Source organism: Cyprinodon tularosa, unplaced genomic scaffold (assembly GCF_016077235.1).
Source record: "Cyprinodon tularosa strain WSP-4 unplaced genomic scaffold, ASM1607723v1 ctg240, whole genome shotgun sequence".
Taxonomy (NCBI): domain Eukaryota; kingdom Metazoa; phylum Chordata; class Actinopteri; order Cyprinodontiformes; family Cyprinodontidae; genus Cyprinodon; species Cyprinodon tularosa.
The window spans coordinates 806,936-829,784 of NW_024038897.1; the positions used below are offsets into that span (position 1 = coordinate 806,936).

The 22,849-nt window shown below is 38.1% G+C and overlaps 2 protein-coding genes across 4 annotated transcripts in view; one reads left to right on the forward strand and one right to left on the reverse strand.

Moving 5' to 3' along the window:
* On the forward strand, positions 1-20,073 carry adamts13 (ADAM metallopeptidase with thrombospondin type 1 motif, 13). Of its 3 annotated transcripts, XM_038287580.1 has the most exons (29): positions 1-161; positions 2,164-2,203; positions 2,367-2,500; positions 2,686-2,769; positions 4,193-4,317; positions 5,272-5,418; positions 5,914-6,048; positions 6,315-6,465; positions 6,587-6,691; positions 6,783-6,934; positions 7,012-7,075; positions 8,128-8,254; positions 9,233-9,381; positions 9,467-9,587; positions 9,694-9,774; positions 9,862-10,043; positions 13,144-13,297; positions 13,385-13,514; positions 13,597-13,776; positions 13,902-14,100; positions 14,176-14,278; positions 14,370-14,499; positions 15,326-15,502; positions 15,576-15,780; positions 16,069-16,384; positions 16,453-16,596; positions 16,672-16,851; positions 18,631-18,806; positions 18,903-20,073. In XM_038287580.1, exons 1-29 carry the CDS (start codon positions 84-86, stop codon positions 19,056-19,058), a joined length of 4,125 nt encoding a protein of 1,374 aa, XP_038143508.1. In that variant the 5' UTR covers positions 1-83; the 3' UTR covers positions 19,059-20,073. The 3 variants fall into 3 exon arrangements, with proteins under 3 accessions (XP_038143508.1, XP_038143507.1, XP_038143509.1); XM_038287579.1 differs by having other exon boundaries at positions 18,631-20,073; XM_038287581.1 differs by lacking the exon at positions 9,233-9,381 and having other exon boundaries at positions 6,814-6,934; positions 18,631-20,073.
* The window catches only part of zgc:154046 (uncharacterized protein LOC562075 homolog), a 14,575-nt gene continuing 10,973 nt past the window's right edge, over positions 19,248-22,849 (reverse strand). The window contains exons 12-14 of the mRNA XM_038287582.1: positions 20,073-20,135; positions 19,835-19,972; positions 19,248-19,744 (exon numbers count right to left, since the gene is read on the reverse strand). Coding sequence (XP_038143510.1) covers positions 19,529-19,744; positions 19,835-19,972; positions 20,073-20,135 — 417 coding nt within the window. The 3' untranslated portion in view covers positions 19,248-19,528. The remainder of the gene's footprint in view (positions 19,745-19,834; positions 19,973-20,072; positions 20,136-22,849) is intronic.

A 22,849-nucleotide genomic window follows, 5' to 3' on the forward strand; every position in this document is an offset into this window, starting at 1 on the left:
GTTACTCATACACTCATGGCTTGGCTCATACCTGCATAGAGGGCCGAAGCGGAGCAGGTAGACGCACAGAAATAAGGAGGAAAATGGGTTTTAAGACTGTGTTATGGCTTCTGCTTCTACTGCCTGGCTTCCATACTTTAATTGGATCTCCTCAGGAAGAGGTAGGTGGAAAGCTGTGGGTAAACAAGAGCTCTGCTGTGGTCATTCTGCTTCTCTGGGATACAAAGTGCATTGAACTCTTCAACTTTAAAGTAGAAACAGAGAACTTTACCAATGAAAGATAAATTATGTATTACTACATGTAAATGGCGCACTTCAAAATACAAATTCTTAATTAGAACGCGGTAGGTTGAAAAAACTGCACGGCTGTGCAATATTTTCTAGGAAAGAAATAAGAAAAGTTTTGAATGTCTTATTATACAGCCTATTTGCATATATATATATATATATATATATATATATATATATATATATATATATATATATATATATATATATATATATATATATATATATATTAGTGCTGTCAAAATTATCGTGTTAACGCGAGGCCATTTTAACGGCGATAATTTTTTTAACGTGAGATTAACGCTATGTGGTTTTATGGTACAATTTTCCAAGTACATCCCGCTGCAGCCTGCGGGAAGGCGGGGCTATTTTCCCCCAGTGTATGCATTTCTCATAGGCTTCTAGAGCGGAGCTCCTCAAGGGAAAAAGACGCTCATACACTGGGTGACGCTAGTGCCTTTTCTTTAAGCCCCACCACCAACAAACAAGTTGAGTGTCTGGTAACTAGTAGCAACCTGAAATGCGCTGAGAAAACAGAGTACTGAGGTGAAATGGAATCTGCTACGGCAGTATTGCTGTCTGTGTACGCCACAAGTCGGTATCGTGTGTGTGTGTGTGTGTGTGTGTGTGTGGGTGGGTGGGTGGGTGTGTCTGTGTGTGGGTGTGTGTGTGTTCTCATTTTTGTTAAGAGGCTGAAAAGTAACTTTCTAGAGCATTGACTACCTCCATCTAGTGATGTCGGTCTATTGATTTTGATGTATTGATTGAAAATTGTTCATTATTATCTTGGTTAATTAACATCTAATGTTAACTGTACTACATTTTATAGCAGTAGGGTAAAATGCTTGTCTTTGTTCAAAAGACTGTATTAACTGTAAAGACTGTCTTTTACATCAGCCTGTTTTCAGGGCCTTTTTTTTTGGCTACATATTTGTTATTTTTTGCTACATGCCTCCCCATCTTCTTGCCATATGTTTCTATGGCATAAATCAGTGTCTGTGACCTGTTTTCATTTAAAAAAAAGAACATTGGCACAAACCTAGTCTGTATGTATTTTTTGTATGTCATCGAGAGTATTTAAATGATTTTCAATCAGAAAAAAAATTTGCGATTAAAATGCGATTAATTGCGAGTTAACTCAGGCATTGATGCGATTAATCGCGATTAAAAAAATTTAATCGATTGACAGCACTAATATATATATATATATATATATATATATATATATATATATATATATATATATATATATATATATATATATATATATATATATATATATATATATACTAACTAACTCCTAAAGTCAGTTAGTATGTAAACAAAGTTATCATAAGTCAAATTTTACCTCACTATAAGTAGAACCAAAAATTTTTTCACTATGATGCATTGTAGTGGCTGCATCATTCTGGGGCAATTGTTTCTTTGACAAGGGCAGGGAAGCTGTTCAGAATTAATTGCAATGATGGATGAAGCAAAATTAAGTTCAGTTCTGGAAAAACAGCTGTTATAGGTGGGAAAATATCAGAGATTGACGCAGTGGTTCGCCGAGGAGCATGTTGGATTGGATTTGATCAAAGTATTTTTTAAGCCCATAATTAAATCCAGTTAAAATCTGCAGAAAAATGCATGTTCAGATGCTTTCTATTTAATCTGACTCAGTTTAAGGGATATTAATTGCAAAGAAGATTTGACAAAAAGAAGAAAATCATGTGTTGCCTATTTTTACCCTTAACATTATACATTTTGTGGTGATTTGTCACACATGATGAAATACATAGTAAACTGTTTCTGTAATTTAACAAACAGGTAAAGATTGTTAGTGGACTCACTTTGAATTAAACTAATGCAGTCTGTGTCATCCAAACACTACAGGAAAAATTCTCTGCTTTAGATTCCTCTGCTGAACCTACAGGTATGTGATGCAAAACGAGAATTCAGCTCATGTTACTTATTTGCAGCATTTTGAATAAACAGCATTCTATGTTATATTAATGAACTGAAAGAACCATTTGGAAACAACTTTCATGCTCAACAACCGTTTCTTATTTGTTTATATGTTTTTCTTCCCTTCATAGTAAAGCCTCGATTACGTCGCTCTACTCTGATGCCAGACATCACACACCTAGAGCTGTTGGTGGTTGTGGGGCCCGACGTCCAGCAGGTCCACAAACAGGACACAGAACGATATATTCTCACCAACCTAAATATTGTAAGTCTAAACCTTCAGTGGATAGAAATTTAGGTCAAACATACAATAAGGCTGCTCTAAGGAGTGGTCAATAAATTATGAATTAGAGCTAAACACTTGCTAAGACACTGTGTATTTTATATAATAACTAACTCTCAGCAGAAAAAACGTATACAGATGTGATCACTACTATGCATTCTCCCCAGGCGTCTGAGCTGCTCAGAGACATGACCCTGGGTGCCAACATGAGGGTACACCTGGTCCGCATGATCATCATGTCACAGCCCGAGGTAAGAGGTTGGATTTAGGAGATATAGGACATTTGCTTACAAAGTAAAATTAGGGCTGGTGCATACTAAAACTTAATGGTTGGGATGTGTAATAGTGAGCTGGTGATAAAACATTCATTGAGATCAAGTTAAGGTGAGGCAGATTAATTTATATTGCACATTTCAATGACAATACAATTTAAAGAGCTTTACATGAAAAAAAAAAGGATGCAGGCAGCAGCATTCTGGATTATCTGCAGCAGTCTGATCCACATTTTAGGCAGACCTGTGAGGACAACACTGCAATAATCAATTCTACTAAAGATGAATGTATGAATCCTGCTGAGATATTAGTTCTTTAATCCTGGAGATGTTCTTTAGTTGATAGAAGGCCAACTTGGTTAGTGTCTTTATGAGCCTCTGAAGGTTCAGGTCTGTCCATCACTACATCAAGATTTACAGGCTGATTGGTGCTTTTGAGGAGGATTAGCTGAAGCTGTGAGCTAACTTTTTCAGTTTCAAAGTAGGAAGAGAAAAGAATCATGATGGAACCACAGATTATTATGACCTGCTACTTGGGTAAGATAGTTATAGATTTCCTAATTCATATGTTACAGGAAAAAGAGGATGCACCTGAATAAAAATGAAACATTGATGGAAATTTTGAAAACAACACATTTACATTTTCTTTTTTGAAAAAAGCTATGTCCCAGCTACAAAAACAACAGGAGAGAAGGCTTAACGATGCAGAACTCTCCATACACAATTGTTTTGCTGCCCTCTGCCATGTTGAAAGGTCAAAGTTTACATCATCTCATCAACTTTGGCATCATACAATTTTCCAACAGAAATGACACGTTGCTGTGCAATGTTTTTTGTGTTTACTATAATCACGATACCACAAGAAGGCAGCATGAGTTGTTAGTTAGGAGGAGTATGTAGATATTTAATAAATTGTGGCCTTAAGATGGACCCTTTGGAAATGCCACGTGTTCTTGATCCCTGATGTAAAGTTATCTACTGAGAATAAAAGTTTTTTTTTTTTTTTGTCCTGACACTTTCTCAAGAACAGGGCAACAAAATTAACTCTTTGCATTTAACCCATCCCCTTGGGTAGCAGTGGGCTGTCATTGTGCGGCGCCCGGTGAGCAGTGTAGAGTTAAGGGTCTTAATTAGGTACCCAAGAGTGGCAGTCTGTGGGAGTGGGGCTTGAACTCAGAACCTCAGGATTCCAAGTGCAATTCCCTTTGCAAACACAACATGCCAAAAGGCATTGCCTTAGGACCCACACTGGCAACTAATTCCCCCCCAGCTGGGATACGAAGCCAGGCTTCCTGTTTGCAGGAGGGGGTGACATACCACTTGAGCTAGCCACTGTCAACACTCCAAGTAGAACTATAGAAAATGTTTATCTTCTAATGTTTGCCTAATCCACCTCTTCTAGCCAGAGATCCAAATGTCCACCAACATCACTTCCTCTCTGAGGAGTGTGTGTGACTGGGGCAGAAGGATCAACCCCTCCAATGACTCAGACCCACTACATGCAGACCTCCTGTTATATGTAACAAGGTATGGATACAATCTATGCAACTCTAAACATATTCATTATTGTAAAAATCCTCTTTATCACTTAAATATTTTCCAGATTTTTTAAACTACTTTGACTTTATTCAGTTTATGGTAGCTGTGATTTTCTTCTAGAATTGTCTTTAATTTAGCATGTCCACCGCATGATGTCAGCATTTTGGTAAAGAGTTACACTGGGTCACATCTATTTAGAGGACCTTCTCCCAGAGGTTTAGGTGCCCAACAGGGTTTGTGGTAAACTGCAAATGGAGTTTTTTTTTTTGTATTCACTAAACAAATTATTTTCCTCCTGCTCTTCCACAAATGCCAGATTTATGAAAGATATTACTAATTGATGGTCTATCAATAAATTTTCTCACCTCAGCTGTAGATCAATGAGCGTGTTAGTTTAGGTAACAAACTCAGATTTCCTCAATGCAGGTAGAGCTATTTCTCTGCTCTTTTATCTCTTCAATCTATTCTATTCCATTATATTTTCCTCTATTCCATTCTCTTCCATTCTTTTCCATTCTCTTCTCTTCCATTCCATTCTATTCTATTCTATTCTATTCTATTCTATTCTATTTTATGGCCATCTCTTGGAAGGTTTTGCAGTCTTTTAGAAAACAAATAGCATAGCTCAAACCTTGGTATAGTAGTATGTAGACAGCGGACACTATTTAGGGATGGTAGAGTAAATGAGACTGACTAATATCAATGCAAATAACACTTAAATTTTTGGCAAAACAACTTGAAACAATTCATGTTTTTATTTCAAGTACATATGTTTTTTTTTTACTTTTGCTTTGGTTTAAAATCTGGATAAAAAAAGAAAAGTTTGTGCTTCAAACTTTCTTCGAAATATGAAAAGGATAAGTGTTCATGTTACTTTTGCAGGGCACTGTGTTTTATTAACAAGGAAACATGGTGATTGTATAAATGCTTTGTTATCTGAAGGTACGATCTGGAGCTGCCAGACGGGAACAAACAGGTCAGAGGGGTGACACAGCTTGGAGGGGTCTGCTCCAGGGAATGGCCCTGCGTGATCACAGAGGACACAGGCTTCGACCTGGGCATCACCATCGCTCATGAAGTTGGACATAGGTATAAGAAAGAATAATCCCTCAATCTGTGGTAAATTACAGGTGGGATTTATGATTGAGTTATACCAGAGAGGAAACATAGCAGATTTGCAGGAAAGCAACGTTTAAGGAATGGGACTGCAGGCACCTTGTCTAATATATGTTTTTTTTTTATTAGTTTGCTCCATTTTGTGTTTTTCTAATTTACACGTCTGTTGTTTCAAAGTTTTCTTTCAATTTCTGAGACAGCATAATTTGGAATGAGTTACAGACAAAAGGTCCCACCTGTATGTGATATAATACCTTAATGGTTAAAACTTTTTCATAAAACTATTAAAAAACTGCAATTTTTTTATATACAATCTTTTATAATCTTTTCTAGCACTAAGACAGCAGGTGAAAAATTATGAATATGTGGCAATTACGCTTTCACAAGTTTCACAAGTATCGTTCTGGATGAATTTTTCATATACCGTAGGATAGTTTTACAATTTAAACTTTACTGCCTTGCACTTAGTTTTGGAATCAACCACGACGGGGTAGGGAACAGCTGCAGCCGGAGCGGCTTCATAATGGCCACAGACGGAGGCTATAACAGTGTGGATTTGACCTGGTCCCCCTGCAGCAGACAGCAGCTTCTCACCTTCTTCAGGTATGCCAACCTGTTCAATGCAGCTGTACCTAAAAAAAGGGAATGTTAAGATCCATCAAGATCCATTTTTCTATCTTTCCCCCCTTTTTTGCAAATCTTTTAATCAGTAAAACTAGCTTCAGTTTAATTGTTTGTATACACCTAAAATAATTGCAATATTTGTATATGTTAGACATTAATTTGTGAGCATTCCTTGTCAAAGATCTAAATATTGGACCTTGATAACACAATGAAATATAAGATATCACTCTATTAAATGTTCCCAGTGAAGGTAGGGCTGAATGCGTCAAAGATTTCCCTGCACTCGGAGGCTCCCTACAGGACTGGAAGCCAGGGTTGTATTATGGAGTTGATGACCAATGTCGTATAGCTTTTGGCAGCACTGCAAGAGCCTGCTCATTCTCCAATCCTGACCTGGTATATTACCTGTAATAACAACTCTGCAACACTAGATGGAACCCCACTTCATAGAAACATGCATGCAGTTCCATGGCACATGTTCATTCATGTTTACAGTTATAGTCTAATTTTCCATCAGCCAGCTTGCCGTGTTCTGTCCTGTCACGTTAAACCTGAAGATGTCGGCTCCTGTAAACGCCTCCTGGTTCCTTTGCTGGATGGGACAGAGTGTGCACCCAATCAGGTAACACTCTATGTGTTTACTGACCAATACTGCTGCTGTTATTCTAAAGTGTAGAAGAAAGCACAAGCACACTATGCCTTCTGTCTTCTAGTGGTGTTTGAAGGGACGCTGTGTGTCCACAGATGACTTTGGTTCCTCTGTGGTGGTCAATGGCTCCTGGTCCAGCTGGTCTGAGTTTTCGTCCTGCTCTAGGACATGTGGCGGAGGAGTCATGCTACGTACCAGGGAATGCAACAACCCAAGGTTGCAAGTGTTACACAAGCTTTAAGATTTGCTTCAGAGAGCTGCTTTTAAAGATCACGTGTGTCATGTGTTTTCAGACCTGCTTTTGGAGGGACTGATTGTGAGGGTCCAGATATTGAGGCTGAACTTTGTCACCAACAGGCAAGTTCTTACTAGTTTTGTTGACACTGGGCCTCCCCATTAGCCTGACAAAAGTGTTCCTGCTTCATGAACCCATTCATGTTTTCTAAAAAATTAACTACAAGTTTAAACCACCACAGAGTTTTTGTGCATAATAACAACGAGAAAGATATAGGATTTTCAAGTATGGCATCAGATTCTCTATTGGATTCAGGTCTGGACTTTGGACAGGCCTACTCTGCTTTAAGCTTTAAACATCTTGAACATTTGTCCTTCATTTTAGTACAGCTCAACACAGATGGACCTGAAATTATGGGCTGCTGTGGTTCAGTAGGAGGAGATTTGCCCTCATTAGAGTTGTGGTTTTTAATTGAGCCTCCTCCCTTGTTACATCACTATGCCCTTCAGCAAGATACTTAACCTAATATGTGTATCTCTGCATACATTTGCTAGAAAGCTGGTGTGAGCAAGACTAAGAGTATAATAACTAAGAGTAGCTGATATGACATTATATACAGGCCTTTTAACATTACTTTAGTAATATCTTGAGGGACTTTGGTTGAAAAGGATTTTCTTAAAGTTGGTTTATGACATGTAAGTAGATAGGTTCAAGGTTCTGGAGTTGAACAAAAAATCTTGGTACCCAGAACTCCAATATATTAAATGAGGTCAGGTACGCATTCTCGCTATACGGCATCTTCACGTGCACACATTTATTGGATTTTGAAGAACCTGGGGTGCTGGTTATCCAGATTCTTTTTCAACACTAAAGTCCCGATTAAAAAAACACTAAAGTTAAATCCCACAGTATAAAATGTTGAAGGTATACTGAAACTTTTGGGGAGCACTATAGCTCAGTATCACTACCACAGTGGATGAACAAACACGTTTTTATAACATCAGGTAGTTAGTTGTTCTGAAAGACACTTTGGGATACTAACATTTAACATTGCAATTAAAGGTGGAGAGACTAACCTCTTAGCAAACAATCTGCTAGAGTTTAATGAAAGCTCCTTTGAATCACAGAGCAAAATGATTAATTGAGTCATTCTCTCTCTGCTACGCTGCTTTAGCCTTGTGAGGGGACCCAGCTGGAGTTCATGGCAGAGCAGTGTTCTCAAACAGACCTCCGACCTCTGTACTTGCTACCCAACACTGCTTCCTTCTACAAATGGATCCCAGCTATTGGATTTGTTAAAGGTGACAATAATCAAAACATTCTGGGCCGATACCCATATCTGATATTAATATCACACTCATGACTGATGACCGATATTTACTTAGATCAGAAATCATATATTTCCCTATCCTTTTGACACCTTGAAGAAAAACAAACACAACGCTGATAATGCTTTTCTTAAACACGCATAATCCTGAGATGCATAAAAATCAGTCACACAACCGATCTGCTTCCTTCCTTCCAACGTCTGGAAAAAAAAGAAATCTGGAAACTACATGGAAATAAATATTGGTTGTTAATATCAGCTTAGTTTTACTTATTGGGCCGTTAGCGTTATGCTTCAAAATGACCAACATGGGCCGATATTAATATTGTTATTCTTTGTTTGTTTTTTTGAGTTTTTACAGTACTAGTGGCTTGTTTTTTCAAAAGTAGGCTGACATGAAAAGAGGTATGAGAGGGGGAGAGACATACAGCAAAGAACCACAGGTCGGATTTGAACCCAGATTAAGGAGGACTAAGGCCTCCGTACATGGGCCCCACCTGCACGCCCGGCTAATATCAATATTAACACAGATATATATCATTGGGGCTGTGGAAAAAAAACCGATTAGGTGATATAATGTGATTTTCAGCTGCCTGATATAATATAGATTTTTCAGTTCCTAATATTGATAAAAAACAAACAAACATTTGACCAAAAACGATGAAGGAAAATTGGCTACATCTGCACCACCACTCTGGTAAATAGCACCATGGAGCCCTTTTGCTGTGTGGCGCAGTGCCATATCTGTAGTTCAGGCAGTCACGGTGGAAGACGTGATATATAGTGATATTGCAATATCGTGATAATGCCATATCGTGACCCAATAATTGTGATATGTATCGTATTGCAACACCCATGCCAATACTTACCCCTATATGTCATGCATCCCTTATTCCTTCCTATGTTCCTGTGTCCAGTAACTCACATTTTATCAAACTTTGGTGACAATCAGGCGATGAGCAGTGCAGGTACATGTGCCAGTCAGATGCAGAGGACTTCATAGTGAGCCGTGGGTCTCATTTTGTGGATGGTACTCGCTGTGAGTCAGATAGCGCAACTCCATACGGAGCAACAGCTGCTTGTCTCAGAGGCAGATGCCAGGTAAAGAAGAATACTCATACCAGGAAGATGATTCAGTTCAACTTGTTCCCCTTTTTTTCATGCATGCTTTTCATTCTGGGATCAGCTGTTCGGCTGTGATGGAGTGCTACACTCTGGGAAAGCGTGGGATGTTTGCGGAGTGTGTGGTGGAAATGGGTCGACCTGCATTTTGACATCTGACTCCTACAGCGGCGGTCGTGCCCAAGGTATTAAAGGACTGGATAAGTAATTGCTTTTTCTTAACACTAAAGCATGAGAAACTGACTCTATTTGACTCAATTCTTTCTCCTCTCTCTTATTTTTATTGCAAAGAGTACACCACTTTTCTCACTCTGCCAGTTAATGCCTCCCAGGTCTATATTGTCAACAGTGGACCTGTTTTTACTCATTTAGGTGAGTCAAATCACTTTATAACAGATTTAATTTTCTTCGACCCCAAACTTTTTGTATCTAAAACATATGAGGTTGTTCTGTCCGCAGCTGTAATAGTTGGGGGTGAGTACATTGTGTCTGGGACTGGTGCCATGTCTTTGAATATCACCCACCCCTCACCGCTAGATGAAGACTACATTCAGTACCGCCTTCACCTCACTCCAGACAATTTACCCGAGACAGAAGAAGTGGTTCTACCCGGACCTCTTAAACAGGAGATAACCATACAGGTCAGGAAAATCAACATATCTGGTTCATCTAGAAGTAGAAATAAACGGTATTTGTAGAGATCTTCTTATGCAGCCTTTTCCTTAAAGGCACTCAGTCTAACTGATACTGCTTTCTCTTCCTCCATTTTCACGATAATGAAAAAATGATAGCAAATATTGAATGAGTCTCAACTTAAACAAACAAAAAAAGATGTATTACAAATGTATCCACTATGAAGAAAAAATGGAGAACCTTCACTAGAAAAAAATGCTAATATGGGTCTAAAAAATATTGGCCGGTCAGTGTATGAGTCTATCTCTACCCCCTTCAAACCTCAGATTAAGATCTTTCCACAGACTCCAGAAAGAGATGGCTAAGGAGAGGTTTAAACTACATTCTGCTAAATTATGTGATTTCAGCATCCCTGCCCCTCCTGTTTGCAAAGCACTCCTAGAAAAATTAAGCAGACAGTTCCTCACAGCAAAACATGGTGGGCAAGCGACAGCATCTGCTAGAAAGGGTTTGCAAAAATAAACATCTGGACACGTCTCTTGATCTGGCGCATGAATGTTACTTTGATCAAGCCCCTTGGAAATAAATTACTTAGATAACACAAAGAGGCTTCATGCACTGCAAAAAATTGAAATCTAAATAAGTAATTTTTTCTCAATAATAAATGCATTTTTTTCTTGAATTGAGGAGATAAGTGAGACACTTTGCCAATGGAACAAGACAATTTACATTTAAAATGAGATGTAATAATCTCATTTTAAGAGTAAAGAACCTACTGTAATTCCATTGGCAAATCATCCTATTTACCATCTCAAATTAAGATTAAATACACTTTATTTAAGACATTTTTTATTTAATTCTAGACCATTTTTGCAGTGTGTTATATGGTGTTGTAAGCTTGCGTTCTGTGCTGTACCCTGGAGTTAGCCAAAATATTAGATGAGAAGAGGAAAAGTGTATAAAAGCTGTAGATGTTGTGTCCACTTCTCCCTCTTTTATCTGAAATCTGTCACAAATCTGCACAGACTTTTCTAAGCAACTATATACTAGTGTTGCACCATATCGGCGAGTATCGGCGAGTACCAACAAACAGGGCACCAATACCATTTTGAGAGCCATAAGTTTATTCACCCACTAGGCAATAAAAAGTTCTACTGGATTCACTTTGTATTAGATTTTTTTCCTGCTTCACAAAGGTAAGCAGCAGCTTGACAAAGCCATGATGGAAATTATTTTACATTTTTATGGTATCGGTATCGGCTGATACTGCACAGCCAGGTATCGGGGCCAAAAAATGGCATCGGCGCAACACTACTATATACACAGTAGGAGGTTTCTCCACCTCCGCCATCAGTTTCAGCATTGATGTAGAAGAGGGGACACCATCAGTATTATATATAGAAGGCAAAAAAAAAAAAATAAATTTCTTGCATCATTACCCACAACTAAGCATACCAACCCATATAACCTTTTTTAAACACACTCCCCTGTCATGACAGCTCATGTAAACAAATAGCTGTTCTGGTTGCGACAGCAGGCCAGGCTTCAGCATCTCTGGAAAGGACACAACAGGAGAAAATATTAATGACTATAAATTAAGAAACATTGGCGGGGGGAGCAAAGGGAGAAAAGGAAAGCAAGGTGACACCAAGAACAGGGAAAACTAACAAGAAAATCTGTACATAATTTTCAATTCGGCCTTCTACTTCATTTAGAAAGAATAATTCATACGAAACACAAAATCTTTGGGGTTCTTTGCAATTGTTTTAAAAAAAACATTCTATCAATAATGGTTTTCCTTCTCATCATCACATCTGTAATCTGAAAAACCTGCTTTAATCAATCAATCTATGTGCTGTTTGGATATATAAACTGCTCTCAGTCAGATCACAGCAAGGTATTTCTTCCCTTGGAGATTATAAATGGTTTATTTTAGCTCCTTGGTTTTGTTTGCTGCCTAGCACAGCTTCAAAGTGACAAATTATCCTTTAAATATGCCAATGATCAATCCATACAGGGATATGTGGGCCATATATTATGGATAAACTACCTCTGCTGCTACTAGGCTTTGTATGCTATTCCCATGACCCAAATCTGCTATCACTATAATATAAGCAGTGGTGTCAAAAGTCCACACATTTGTTACTTAAGTAGAAGTATAGATACTGCAGTTTAAAAACACTCTGGTAAAAGTTGAAGTATAAACTTGACCTTTTTACTCAAGTAAAAGTAAAAAAGTATGTGCTCTAAAAACTACCCTAACCCTAGAGTATAAAAGTATAAAGTAACCTTAAAAACAAACAGCCAGATGCCACTATATGAATGAAAAACTCAATTTTACGACTATTTCTAAACATTCTTTGAGATAGGGCCAATGATGAGGAAGGTCTTGTTGGTCTCCACCTCCCGATACGCTCTCGCCTGTGTCCGACCTTTCAGACATTTCAACATCTTTTTCTGAATCCGACATATTGTAGCATGGCATAGACAATTTGCATTTACAGTTTGAAGAACACCTTCTTGCTTCTGATTATTTCCTTTAGCTAACCAATGAGTGTTTCCGTTATATGACCATCAAATTCCACTAGTTTTCACTATATGTGGATGGTGCACATGACGTGAAATAAATACTTATAAACATTAAACCGAAGCTAAGAGTAACGAGTAACATTTGTTTTAAAAGTATAAGGAATAGAAGGTACAGATACTTGTGTGAAAATGTAATGAGTAGACGTTAGAAGTAGGAAGAAAAATTAGTAATGGAGTAAAGTATAGATAGAACAAAGTATTTGTACTTTGTTACTTGACACCTCTAAGCCATCGTGATCTAACTATCAATATTTAGTGAATGCTCAAAACTGTTGGAGAAATTTAGCTCTCCATTTATGCATAAAAGGAAGCGCACTGTGTAGATGCATCAGAGAAGACAAGTCAAAAAAATGTAGAGACCATCCATGAGCTGGAGAGTGTTTATATTGCACAGCTGTCTGAATTAAACACGAAGGAGACCGGGTTATCTAGAAAGAAAGAAGCTGTATCTTTAAATAGTTGATGTCTAGGAAATACATTTAATAATGTCTTCTAAAGCTTATTTCATAATTTTTTCAGGTCTATCGTAAATATGGACCAGAATATGGTGAAAAAACGAATCCAAACATCAGCTTTCAGTTTTATGTGCCAAGAAACAAGAGCTTGGCTGACAGCTTACCGAGAGGAAAATGGACTGCTTTCACAACACCTTGCTCTGTCACTTGTGGATTGGGTAAATGTTTGCTAACAAATGCATGTAATTCATGATATACATGTAATAAAATATATATTTTTTTAATGCTTCACCACCTTTGTTCAGGTATAGAAAAGCATGAGCATGTCTGTGTAGATGAACACACCAACAACCTTTTGAAGCCACACCACTGTAAAGCTCCTCCTCCGCCTACAGCGCTGCACACAACCTGTCAGCTCCCATCCTGCCCCCCCAGGTTAGGTTTACTCTTGGCTCCATTCTCTATTATCATTCGTCCTCCCTTTGCAGGTATGGATGAATAATTGACTATTTTTCAGGTGGGATGCAGCAGGTTTTGGGGCTTGCAGCGCCTCCTGTGGGGGGGGAGTTCGGGTGCGTCATGTGCAATGTGTTCAAAAAGATGGATCCGATGTGAAAAAGGTTCCAGATTCAGAGTGTCCCTCAGATAAAACTCCCCACTCTGTGGAAAAATGTAACCTTCACCACTGCCCTGCCAGGTGACCATGTGACCTTTTATTCATTTGTTTGCAAACAATAATTCGCTCTAGTGATCCCAGAGTATATATATATATATTTTTTGTGCAGTCTTAAACTGAATTCAGTATAAACATTTTCTCTTCAGATGGTCTGTGTCAGATCCAGGAAACTGTTCAGCAGTGTGTGGACCAGGTGAAGCAAAACGCAACGTGTCGTGTATCCGACGAGAAGACGGATTGGATGTCATAGTGGATCATAAATATTGCTTAAATCAGATCGCACCTCCAGAATCAGTGCCCTGTGTGGTAAACGTCTGCCCCATTGGGTGGGAATCTAAGCGAGAGGTAAAGTCAAGGGGACAGTGACTTTTTCCAGTTCCTTATTGCATTTAATGTCTAACGAGTCTCATTCTTGACCAGGATCAGCCTAGTTTGAAGTCTAGCTTGATGCCACGTTCCAGACAGGCTGCTGTGTATGTCTGGAGTCCTGTTGTCAGCCAATGTTCCAGGACCTGTGGGAATGGTGAGCAGAACACTGTAGCCAGAGGCACTTCAGAAGCAGAACATCCTCTTTTTGGTATAATAACTGAAGGCCTGATGCTCGTGCATGAAAGGAACCCTACAGGTGTGGTTTTCTTGTGTGGATCACCAGACGGGACAGGGGGTTCCTGACTTCCACTGTGACACTTCCAGCAAACCTGATCCTTACTTTGAGATGTGTGCTGTTTATCCCTGCCCTCCAATGTGAGTAACTTTTTTTTAATTACATGTAATCATGAATTTATAAGTGTTTTGTTACTGCTATGCTTTGCATAAATCCTATCATACGCTTAAGATTAAGAGATGCTCAACACATTTAGATTAACACCCACATTTTTTTGGGATTTTCATCTGTAAAAAAACAACAAGGATTAAAATCCATGAATTATTCTCCTTTTATATTTTAGAATAAAGAAAAGAGTGACTCTTTGATAAAGGATTGTATCTACAGCTGTCCTATTATTAATGTTTGTTCTTATATATTTAACATTATGTCTATCTGCATGCATACAGTACAGTTCTTTTCCCTAATCTATTCTATTCTATTCTTTTTTTTTTACTTTCTTTCTTCAAGAATTTTCACAACAAAAGAATATTCCCTGAGCCGAGAGCAATGAAATCAATAACAGAAATACTAATGCCACATATACAATATTTCAACATAAATGCAGCACAATAAACCAGATCACCTGAAACTTTGAATACCCTAAAAGAAAAAACTTGCACATACACACTACCATATGTATATATACATACACACAAACCCACACCCGTCCCCTTCCCCTCCAGGGTGCTCACCCACAGGCCAAAAATACAACATAAAGTAAACAAACAGCAAAAAAAAAAGACATATATAATATATACACACATACATGTATACATACACATATATATACATATACAAATACATACCTTAGGACTACCGATGACAGAGCAGATTGCAATTTATTAGAATAACTGGAGCCCCAAAATCATACTATTCTATTCTATTGTATACTATTGTGTTTGCCATGTTTCCCTTAACAACCAGGTGGCGCTCTAAGCAAGGAGTGTGCAGTGTAACGTGTGGAGGAGGGGTAGCCAAGAGAGTGCTGTATTGTGCTCGAGAGGCAGATGGCGAGGAGGAGGTGTTGGAGGATTACAGCTGCAGTGGCTTTCCCAAACCAACAGCCGTGATTTCATGTAATACTCACAGCTGCCCTGCAAGGTGAGATGCACACAAGCAATGTTATTTTTTGCAAAGGCCATAAGTCATCTCACCATCAGTGTGACTTGTACAGGTGGAAGGTATTCAAGACATGGCCCTGCTCTGTATCCTGTGACCTGGGTGTAGCTGAGAGGAATGTGTCTTGTGTCCAATTTATCCATGGTAAAGAGAGCGTGGTGCCAGATGATAGCTGCAGGGCAGCCGTCAAACCTGCCATCACGGTGCCTTGCCTAGTGCAAGTGTGCACCTTCAAGTGGGAGGTGAAGCCATGGAGCCAGGTAGATCTGATTGGAATAGGATGACCAAGACTGGTTCTGATCAATGTGACTAAAAGCTTACATGATTTTTTTTTTTCTTGGAGCCATTTAGTTACAGAAAAATACTCTAATAATTACAATAAAGCATATGCATGTCCTGTTTTAATTCATGCATTTCAACAGTATGTTATTTAGATCGAATATATTGTTCCTCTGCATGCTGTTCATCATCTAAACATCTTGTTTGTCTCTGCACATAATCCTGTTTACACTGTGACCTGTGCTCACCCCTCATGTTGTTTCTCTAAGTGCTCAGCACCCTGTGGATATGGTATCCAGTCCAGAGCCGTCTTCTGCATGGGCCCCTCGAAGCCCGAGCCCCTCAGCCCCCTGTTTTGCATGCACATGCCCAAACCCATCACCATACAGGGCTGCTACAAAGGCAGCTGTGGAGCTGTGGCCTTGAACAAAACCTCCCCAATTATGAGAACAAACCTCACAGAAAAGCGTCTCCCATCTCCCGTTCCGGTACATGAGGATGACGGCGTCAGCGTTGTTCCTCCGATTCCAACAGAGGCCGTAACCATCCCACAGACTACCACAGCCATGCCGATGACAAAGTCTGGTGAGGTCCCTTCCATTATCTTTACCAGATAAAGCATGATTACTATTGCAGTGTTTGTGTTTTTCAAGGTCCATGTGGACAGCTACTCCTGGAGGAATCGGGCATTGTGGATTTAAAGGATGCGCCGAGCAGATGCACGGTGTCGATAGGTCGACCCCTTGACGAGGTCATCAGTGTTAAAGTCATATCCAGTTCTTTGGATTGCAGACAAAGTATGTTTTTAACTCAATATTTCTACACTCTGATATATATACAAAGAGAAGTCTGTAAATGTGTGTGTTTTACAGGGGACTATGTAGCATTTTTTGATCGCCTGGCCTTTGTGAGGAAGTGCGTTCAAGCAGCAGGCAGTGAACTGACCAGCAGAACCAATGTCCTGTTTGTTCGCCAAAATCTGCTCACCCGTGGAAATGGGGTTGTGTTTACCTATAGATCGGAGAGGAGTATGAAAAGGAGCCATCGTCAGGGTAAGGAAACCGCTGAAAGCATAATGCCTCAGTTTAATTGACAAACTAAAAACAAGAATTGGACGACCTACAGAATTTTATTTTTGTCCCTGAACACTAACAAAGCAGATCGGCCAGTCGGCCTCAGCAGATGGCCTCTCTGGTTCTGCTGGAGATTTCTTCCTGTTAAAAGGGAGTTTTTCCTCTCCACTGTCGCTACAAGCATGCTTAGTGTGAGAGATTGCATTATAGTCAATGAGTCGATGCAATCAACTGGTTTTCCTTAGATAGAAAACTTTGAATCAATTTGACTGTATGATCTGGTGAACTGTAAAGTGTCTTGAGGTGATGTGTTGTGAATTAGCGCAATAGAAATAAACTAAAAACTGAAAACAGGTTTAGCACAGTGGTGAAGAGTTTGGGGTGGTTGTTCCTCTTGATTAGAATCACAGTATTTGCTCTTTTTGGTGGACTTTGAATGTTAAACTGATCTCTATGTTTCTCCTTGAGATAAACATTAGTGTTCATGGTTGTTTTTATGTCCATGTTGACCTCCGCTGAACTTAGCCCAGGGTGTATTCTCTACCTTCCCCGGACATGCTATATTTGCTGTATGTGACATTCAGGACTTTCTAGGAACTTCTCACATTTACAGGTGCCACCTTTATGCTATTGTTTTTGTTTTTAGAAGGGCTTCTATGCTGCATGAACTTAAATTAAAAAGTGAAATCAAGGCAGAATTCTACATTTAAGGAACTGAAAATACTTTCAAATTTTCCAACTTTCAAATACTTCCCATTCCTAAGGGGCGGACCCGTTCTTCTGCTTCAAATTGCATTGTTTCTAAGCCAAAACAAGTTTTTTTGGTCCACTTTATAAAGCTTCGAACCCAACACTAATTCTGACATTTTGAATTGAAAAAGCTTCCTGGATGGGAAGCGAAACGTCATCAAACTTTGAAACAAAGTCCAGTGGATTGTTTTTTTTTAACCTTTTTGGAAAGGTGATGTATGTAAACACCTGAATTTGCTAATACATTGTAATTCATGTATTGATCTAATATATTTTCAGACATTGAAAACATGTGTCCTGTGTTTTATTTTATTTTTTTCAGCATTTGTAAATATCTGTTTCCAGTAGAATACAACCAAAATTTGGTCATCTTCTCTCAGCCAGTGAAGGTTTGTCCCTCAGGGGCAGAGAAGCCATAAAGCTTCAGATCTTCATACAAACTGACATTATTGAAGCTACTTAAACTCATATTTTTAAAAAGAGGAAGAAAACAAATTGTAACAATATTTTTTACTGTTGCTCCATACTTTCCTAAAACCTATTTACAATTCCATTATGCTGTAATGATTTTCTCATAAAAAAAAAAATGTAAATATTTCATTGTAAATGTTACAATTTTAGTTTTCTTTAGTGTTTGTATTTTACTAATTGTTGCATATTAAGCCCAAAAGAATGAAATGTACAAATATAAATCATGGAATAAGGTTTGGATTTTAAATAGGATAGAATGTAAAAGTCCTGAGAGGGATTTACCCCCGTATTATTAAAATAAAATGACTGTAGAAGTGAATAAGAGTAAAATTTCATAGAGGGGATTCTTTAATGTGTTTTTCCCTTTTTAATTTTAAAGTTTCCCACAATAATGTATTATATTATTAAATACAACAGGAAAAAGTTAAAAAAAAAAAAAAAAAAAAAAAAGCTCTTCCAATGTTTTGAGCAGATCCAACCGCCTTTGACAGGATGTGACGAACAGTAAATTAACTGTTTCTTTGCTTCTCCACACAGATTGCGACATTCAGCTTTTTTCCCCCAGCGGCATTTTTGAGAATCCAGTTACGTCGAACGCCAGCCACACCTGCCGAGTGCTCATCAACGCCCCTCCTTCAGTGAAGATCAGGATCCAGGCGCTGCACATAGGATTAGTATTCAACACCACCAACTCCCAGTCTACATACATTATGGTGCAAAGCAGCTTTGTTTTTAATGCCATGTACGCTCGCTTACTGGGGATATGGATGAGGAACAAACTGTGTTATTACTGTGTTTTTTCTGTCCAGATCCGGGACATGGACGTCCTAAAGACCACCGTGTTTAACGGCCAGCAGCTGTTCCTGTGGCGCTCCTCTGGAAATATGGCGGAGGTTGAATTTCATGGTGATTACCTGTATTCCAAAGGGACCTTCAGAGCTGAATATTCCTTTGTGCGTCTTTGATTGAAGATATAAACTCTTAAGAATAGATTAAATATTATATGTGTAACATTTCTTGAGTTTACAGTTTTCAAAATAATCATTTATTGTATTCAGTAGAAAAAAGTATTTAATTTAATTTACATACCTAATATATAAGCTTTTTTTTGGTGGGGGGACAAAAAAGAAACACAGAAGGAAAGGCAACCAGGATCTGTTAGGATCCACATGGGACATTTAAAATATAGACCACAAAAAACTCTTTGCAACATTACAATCGCTTTAACAACATTTCAAAATACACATCTATCATAGAGCATTTCTCCTTTTAAAGGCAGTGCATTTAAAGTCACACGTTTTGCGTTTTCCACAAACCCTTTGGTAACAGGTTTCCTCTTAATTCTCCTTTCCCAGCGTGGTGCTCGGCCAACGACGCTGGCAACGACAAGATTTAGTTTCAGCTTCATGCACACGCGCCGCGCTCATGTGTGGGATCACTGTCTGGTCCCGGCTGTTTCTTCCAGGAGAACTCTCATGTCCAACAAGGCTTTCTTTACAGCCTGGGCGAAGTTGGCAGCGTTTGTCTCCTCACAGCTGTTGAAGGCCGTGATGGCGATGTTGATATGCTCATCCATGGGATTGTAACACACCCCGTAGCCATCTGGCACCATTGGACCGAAACACATCACACAATCCGTCTTGGAACCAACCTGTATAAAGAGATGCAAATAAATGAATAAATTGGAATGTAAACAGTCTTTTTCTCAGAAATAATAGAGTGTGATGTTTTTTCTTCATACCTGGCTGGTATAGAGATTAAAATGATGAGCTACTGCATATGATGTATCCATAAATATCTCAGGCATGGAGGTCAGATCTTCAATACTCTGCATTTTTAGCCCAAGCAGATGCCTGTCGATCCCTTGTGCATTAATTGCCTGCAAATAAAAAGGCCACGTATGGTGGGGAAGTTAATAAGTAGTTAAAGAAAAAAATACAAATAATGAATGAGTTTTTAATAAAAGCTGCAGTTCTTACATTAAGTGTGTTTTCCTTGTGAGTTTGAACGGCCTTCTGCAGCAGCGCCACCCGCTCTGTGTTCTGTTAGGAACATTTACTGCTCAGTAAAACATGGAGTATTTACTTTGCCTTGGGAAGTATTTATATACCGACAACATTGTCACAACTTAAACCTCTTTTAGTGGGTTTCATGTGATCTAAACACAGTGTCTTAATCTGAGATTTTAAAATAGATTCCAGTTAAAATCTTTTATCACATAAGGAATAGAAAGAAATCTTCAGACCAGTGTATAATGGCCAACCAGCACAAACAAACAGCAACCTGAGTCCACTTTGACATCCCGCCCAATTTGATGCTGGTGTGCTAAAAGATTTCCTTATTTGTCACACCAGAGCCAAAGTATAACTTCACATGATGCTCGACATTCCTCCTTTTAGGGAAGAAAATGCTTCTTGTAAGAGTAGTCAGAAAATACATCTTGTTTCCCGTAATTTTACGACTTTATGCTAGTAACGTTACGACTTTATTCTTGTAATTTTATGATTTTATTCTTGTAATGTTACGACTTTTCTCTCTTAATTTTACGAGTTTATACTTGTAATTTTATGACTTTATTGTCGTAATTGTATGACTTTACTCGCGTAATGTTACGACTTTATTCTCGTAATTTTACGACTTTATGCTAGTAATGTTACCAGTTTATTCTCGTAATTTTATGACTTTATTCTCGTAATTTTACGACTTTATGCTAGTAACGTTACGACTTTATTCTTGTAATTTTAGGATTTTATTCTTGTTATGTTACGACTTTTCTCTCTTAATTTTACGAGTTTATACTTGTAATTTTATGACTTTATTCTCGTAATTGTATGACTTTATTCTCGCAATGTTACGACTTTATTCTTGAAATAGAAATACTCCGTTGTAGTCCTAGAAATTATAGCGATAAACAATTGCATTGTCATTTGTTAGCTTTTGCATTCGCAATTAAGACATTTTGTTTCCAAATCTCACCTAGAGTGTGCAAACGTCAATTATAAACTTAATTAAAATTTATCATGTGAAAAATTTTTATTATGCGAATAATTTTACAGGCCAAATAAGAAATAAACAAAGCTGCAAATATGGCTGAAACAATTAATTGGATTAATCGTGAATGGTGATTAATTGATTATTGAAATTATCGTCAACTAATTTAGTAATCGATTAATCGTTAACTGGAGTATAGAGACTGTACAACATACCTTTAGCTGACAGAGCGACCAACACAGAGCAGTAATTATACCAAAACTGAAAATATATAAACATTTTGCATTTAAGATGGGAAGAAACGTTTTGTCTGTCAATATGTTCTATCCAGAACTCCTGAAGTGGAAAAGTTTGAGTTTCACCTGGTTTGATATGGTAAAAAGTCTTTAAAGAATCTATGGCGATTCAATTATTATTCGATTAATGAAAAAAACTAATTGAAAGAATAATCGATTTGCAAAATAATTGTTAGCTGCAGCCCTGGTTGCAAACATATCAAAATATGCCTTTTCAACTAAACTGACCCAGTAATGAGAATAATAATCAAATAACAATCGAAGAGTAAATATCTACGGTAACTAGAGGAACCCATGGGGGACAAATTAGTTCCAGACGTCACAAATTGGGGCTTTATGTAAGACTGGGACAGGGCTTGGCTGTTAATAGCATTTGCAATGTATCAGCAATTTAATGAAACAATTTTTTGAATTGCAGGTTTTGTGTCATTACATTCAACAAGAGTAAGATGCAGACTACTGACAGACCACTGACAGAAGATCAGAGAGAAAAAAAAGCCCTTTTTGACATACAAACCAAACAAAATCTAAGTCATTCAGGTCATGGCAACAACAAAACAGGGCGTTTTTCTGAAAACGGTTTGACACCTACAGTATCTAGGAGTCTTTGGCATTTCTGTTGGCTTACACTACTCGACAAACTAGCCTTAACATTGCTTTTACAACTTAGAAAACACGTTGGTGGGAGCTTAATGCAAATGACTTAAAAAAGCTTAGCAAGCAGATAAAGGTCGACTCTGCTCTTGGAATTCCTCTAGAACCTCCAGAGATTATTTCACATAAAGGAAATTTTCATAAAGTGAAGAACATGATGGACAACAGTGAGCATCCTCTTCCTTAGATTTAAACAAAAACTGAGGGTCTTCAGTCAGAGGCTCCTCCAGACCCAATGCAAGACAGACCGCTACAGAAGATCCTTCCTGCTTAGAGCTATCAACGCCTACAACAACTGATTAAAGATAAAACGCTATAAGTTAGAGCAATTTTTTATTTCCTTGATAAAGTATTTTTTATTTGAGTATGAAATACAGATCAGGCTTAGATCCTAATTAGAGTTCGTGCCAAGACTTTAAAATGATTGTCATACTTGGTTGTTTCCAAATGATGGACAGAGAAGCCAGTAGTGATAAATGAAAAAAACTCTGCTCCTAGTTTAAAGGATGGGTGTAGTATTGACTCATGGGAACTTTATACATGCATCCCATTTGTAAACAATAAAAAAATATACATATTTTTCCTTCCAAACAAGCAGCATTCTGTTCCATGCTGCTGATGTGAAAAGCTTTGAGACTTCCGGCTGTAACAACAGCAAAAGGAGGCAGAAAGCATATTCAGACCATACTTCACAAGCTATTTATTCATTTTAAGTTATCATATTTTTATCATATTTACTTTTTCTTTCTTCCTTTTAACTGTAGGCTACTTTGATTTTTACCACCCAAATAACAAACCCAATAAAAAAAACATGA

Bases quoted from the DNA above. Each gene is read 5' to 3' on its own strand.
- adamts13 (XM_038287579.1), top strand. From the start codon at position 84: ATGGGTTTTAAGACTGTGTTATGGCTTCTGCTTCTACTGCCTGGCTTC. The intron at 2,204-2,366 runs GTATGTGATGCA...TTCCCTTCATAG, and splicing joins TTCCTCTGCTGAACCTACAG to TAAAGCCTCGATTACGTCGC. The intron at 2,501-2,685 runs GTAAGTCTAAAC...CATTCTCCCCAG, and splicing joins TTCTCACCAACCTAAATATT to GCGTCTGAGCTGCTCAGAGA.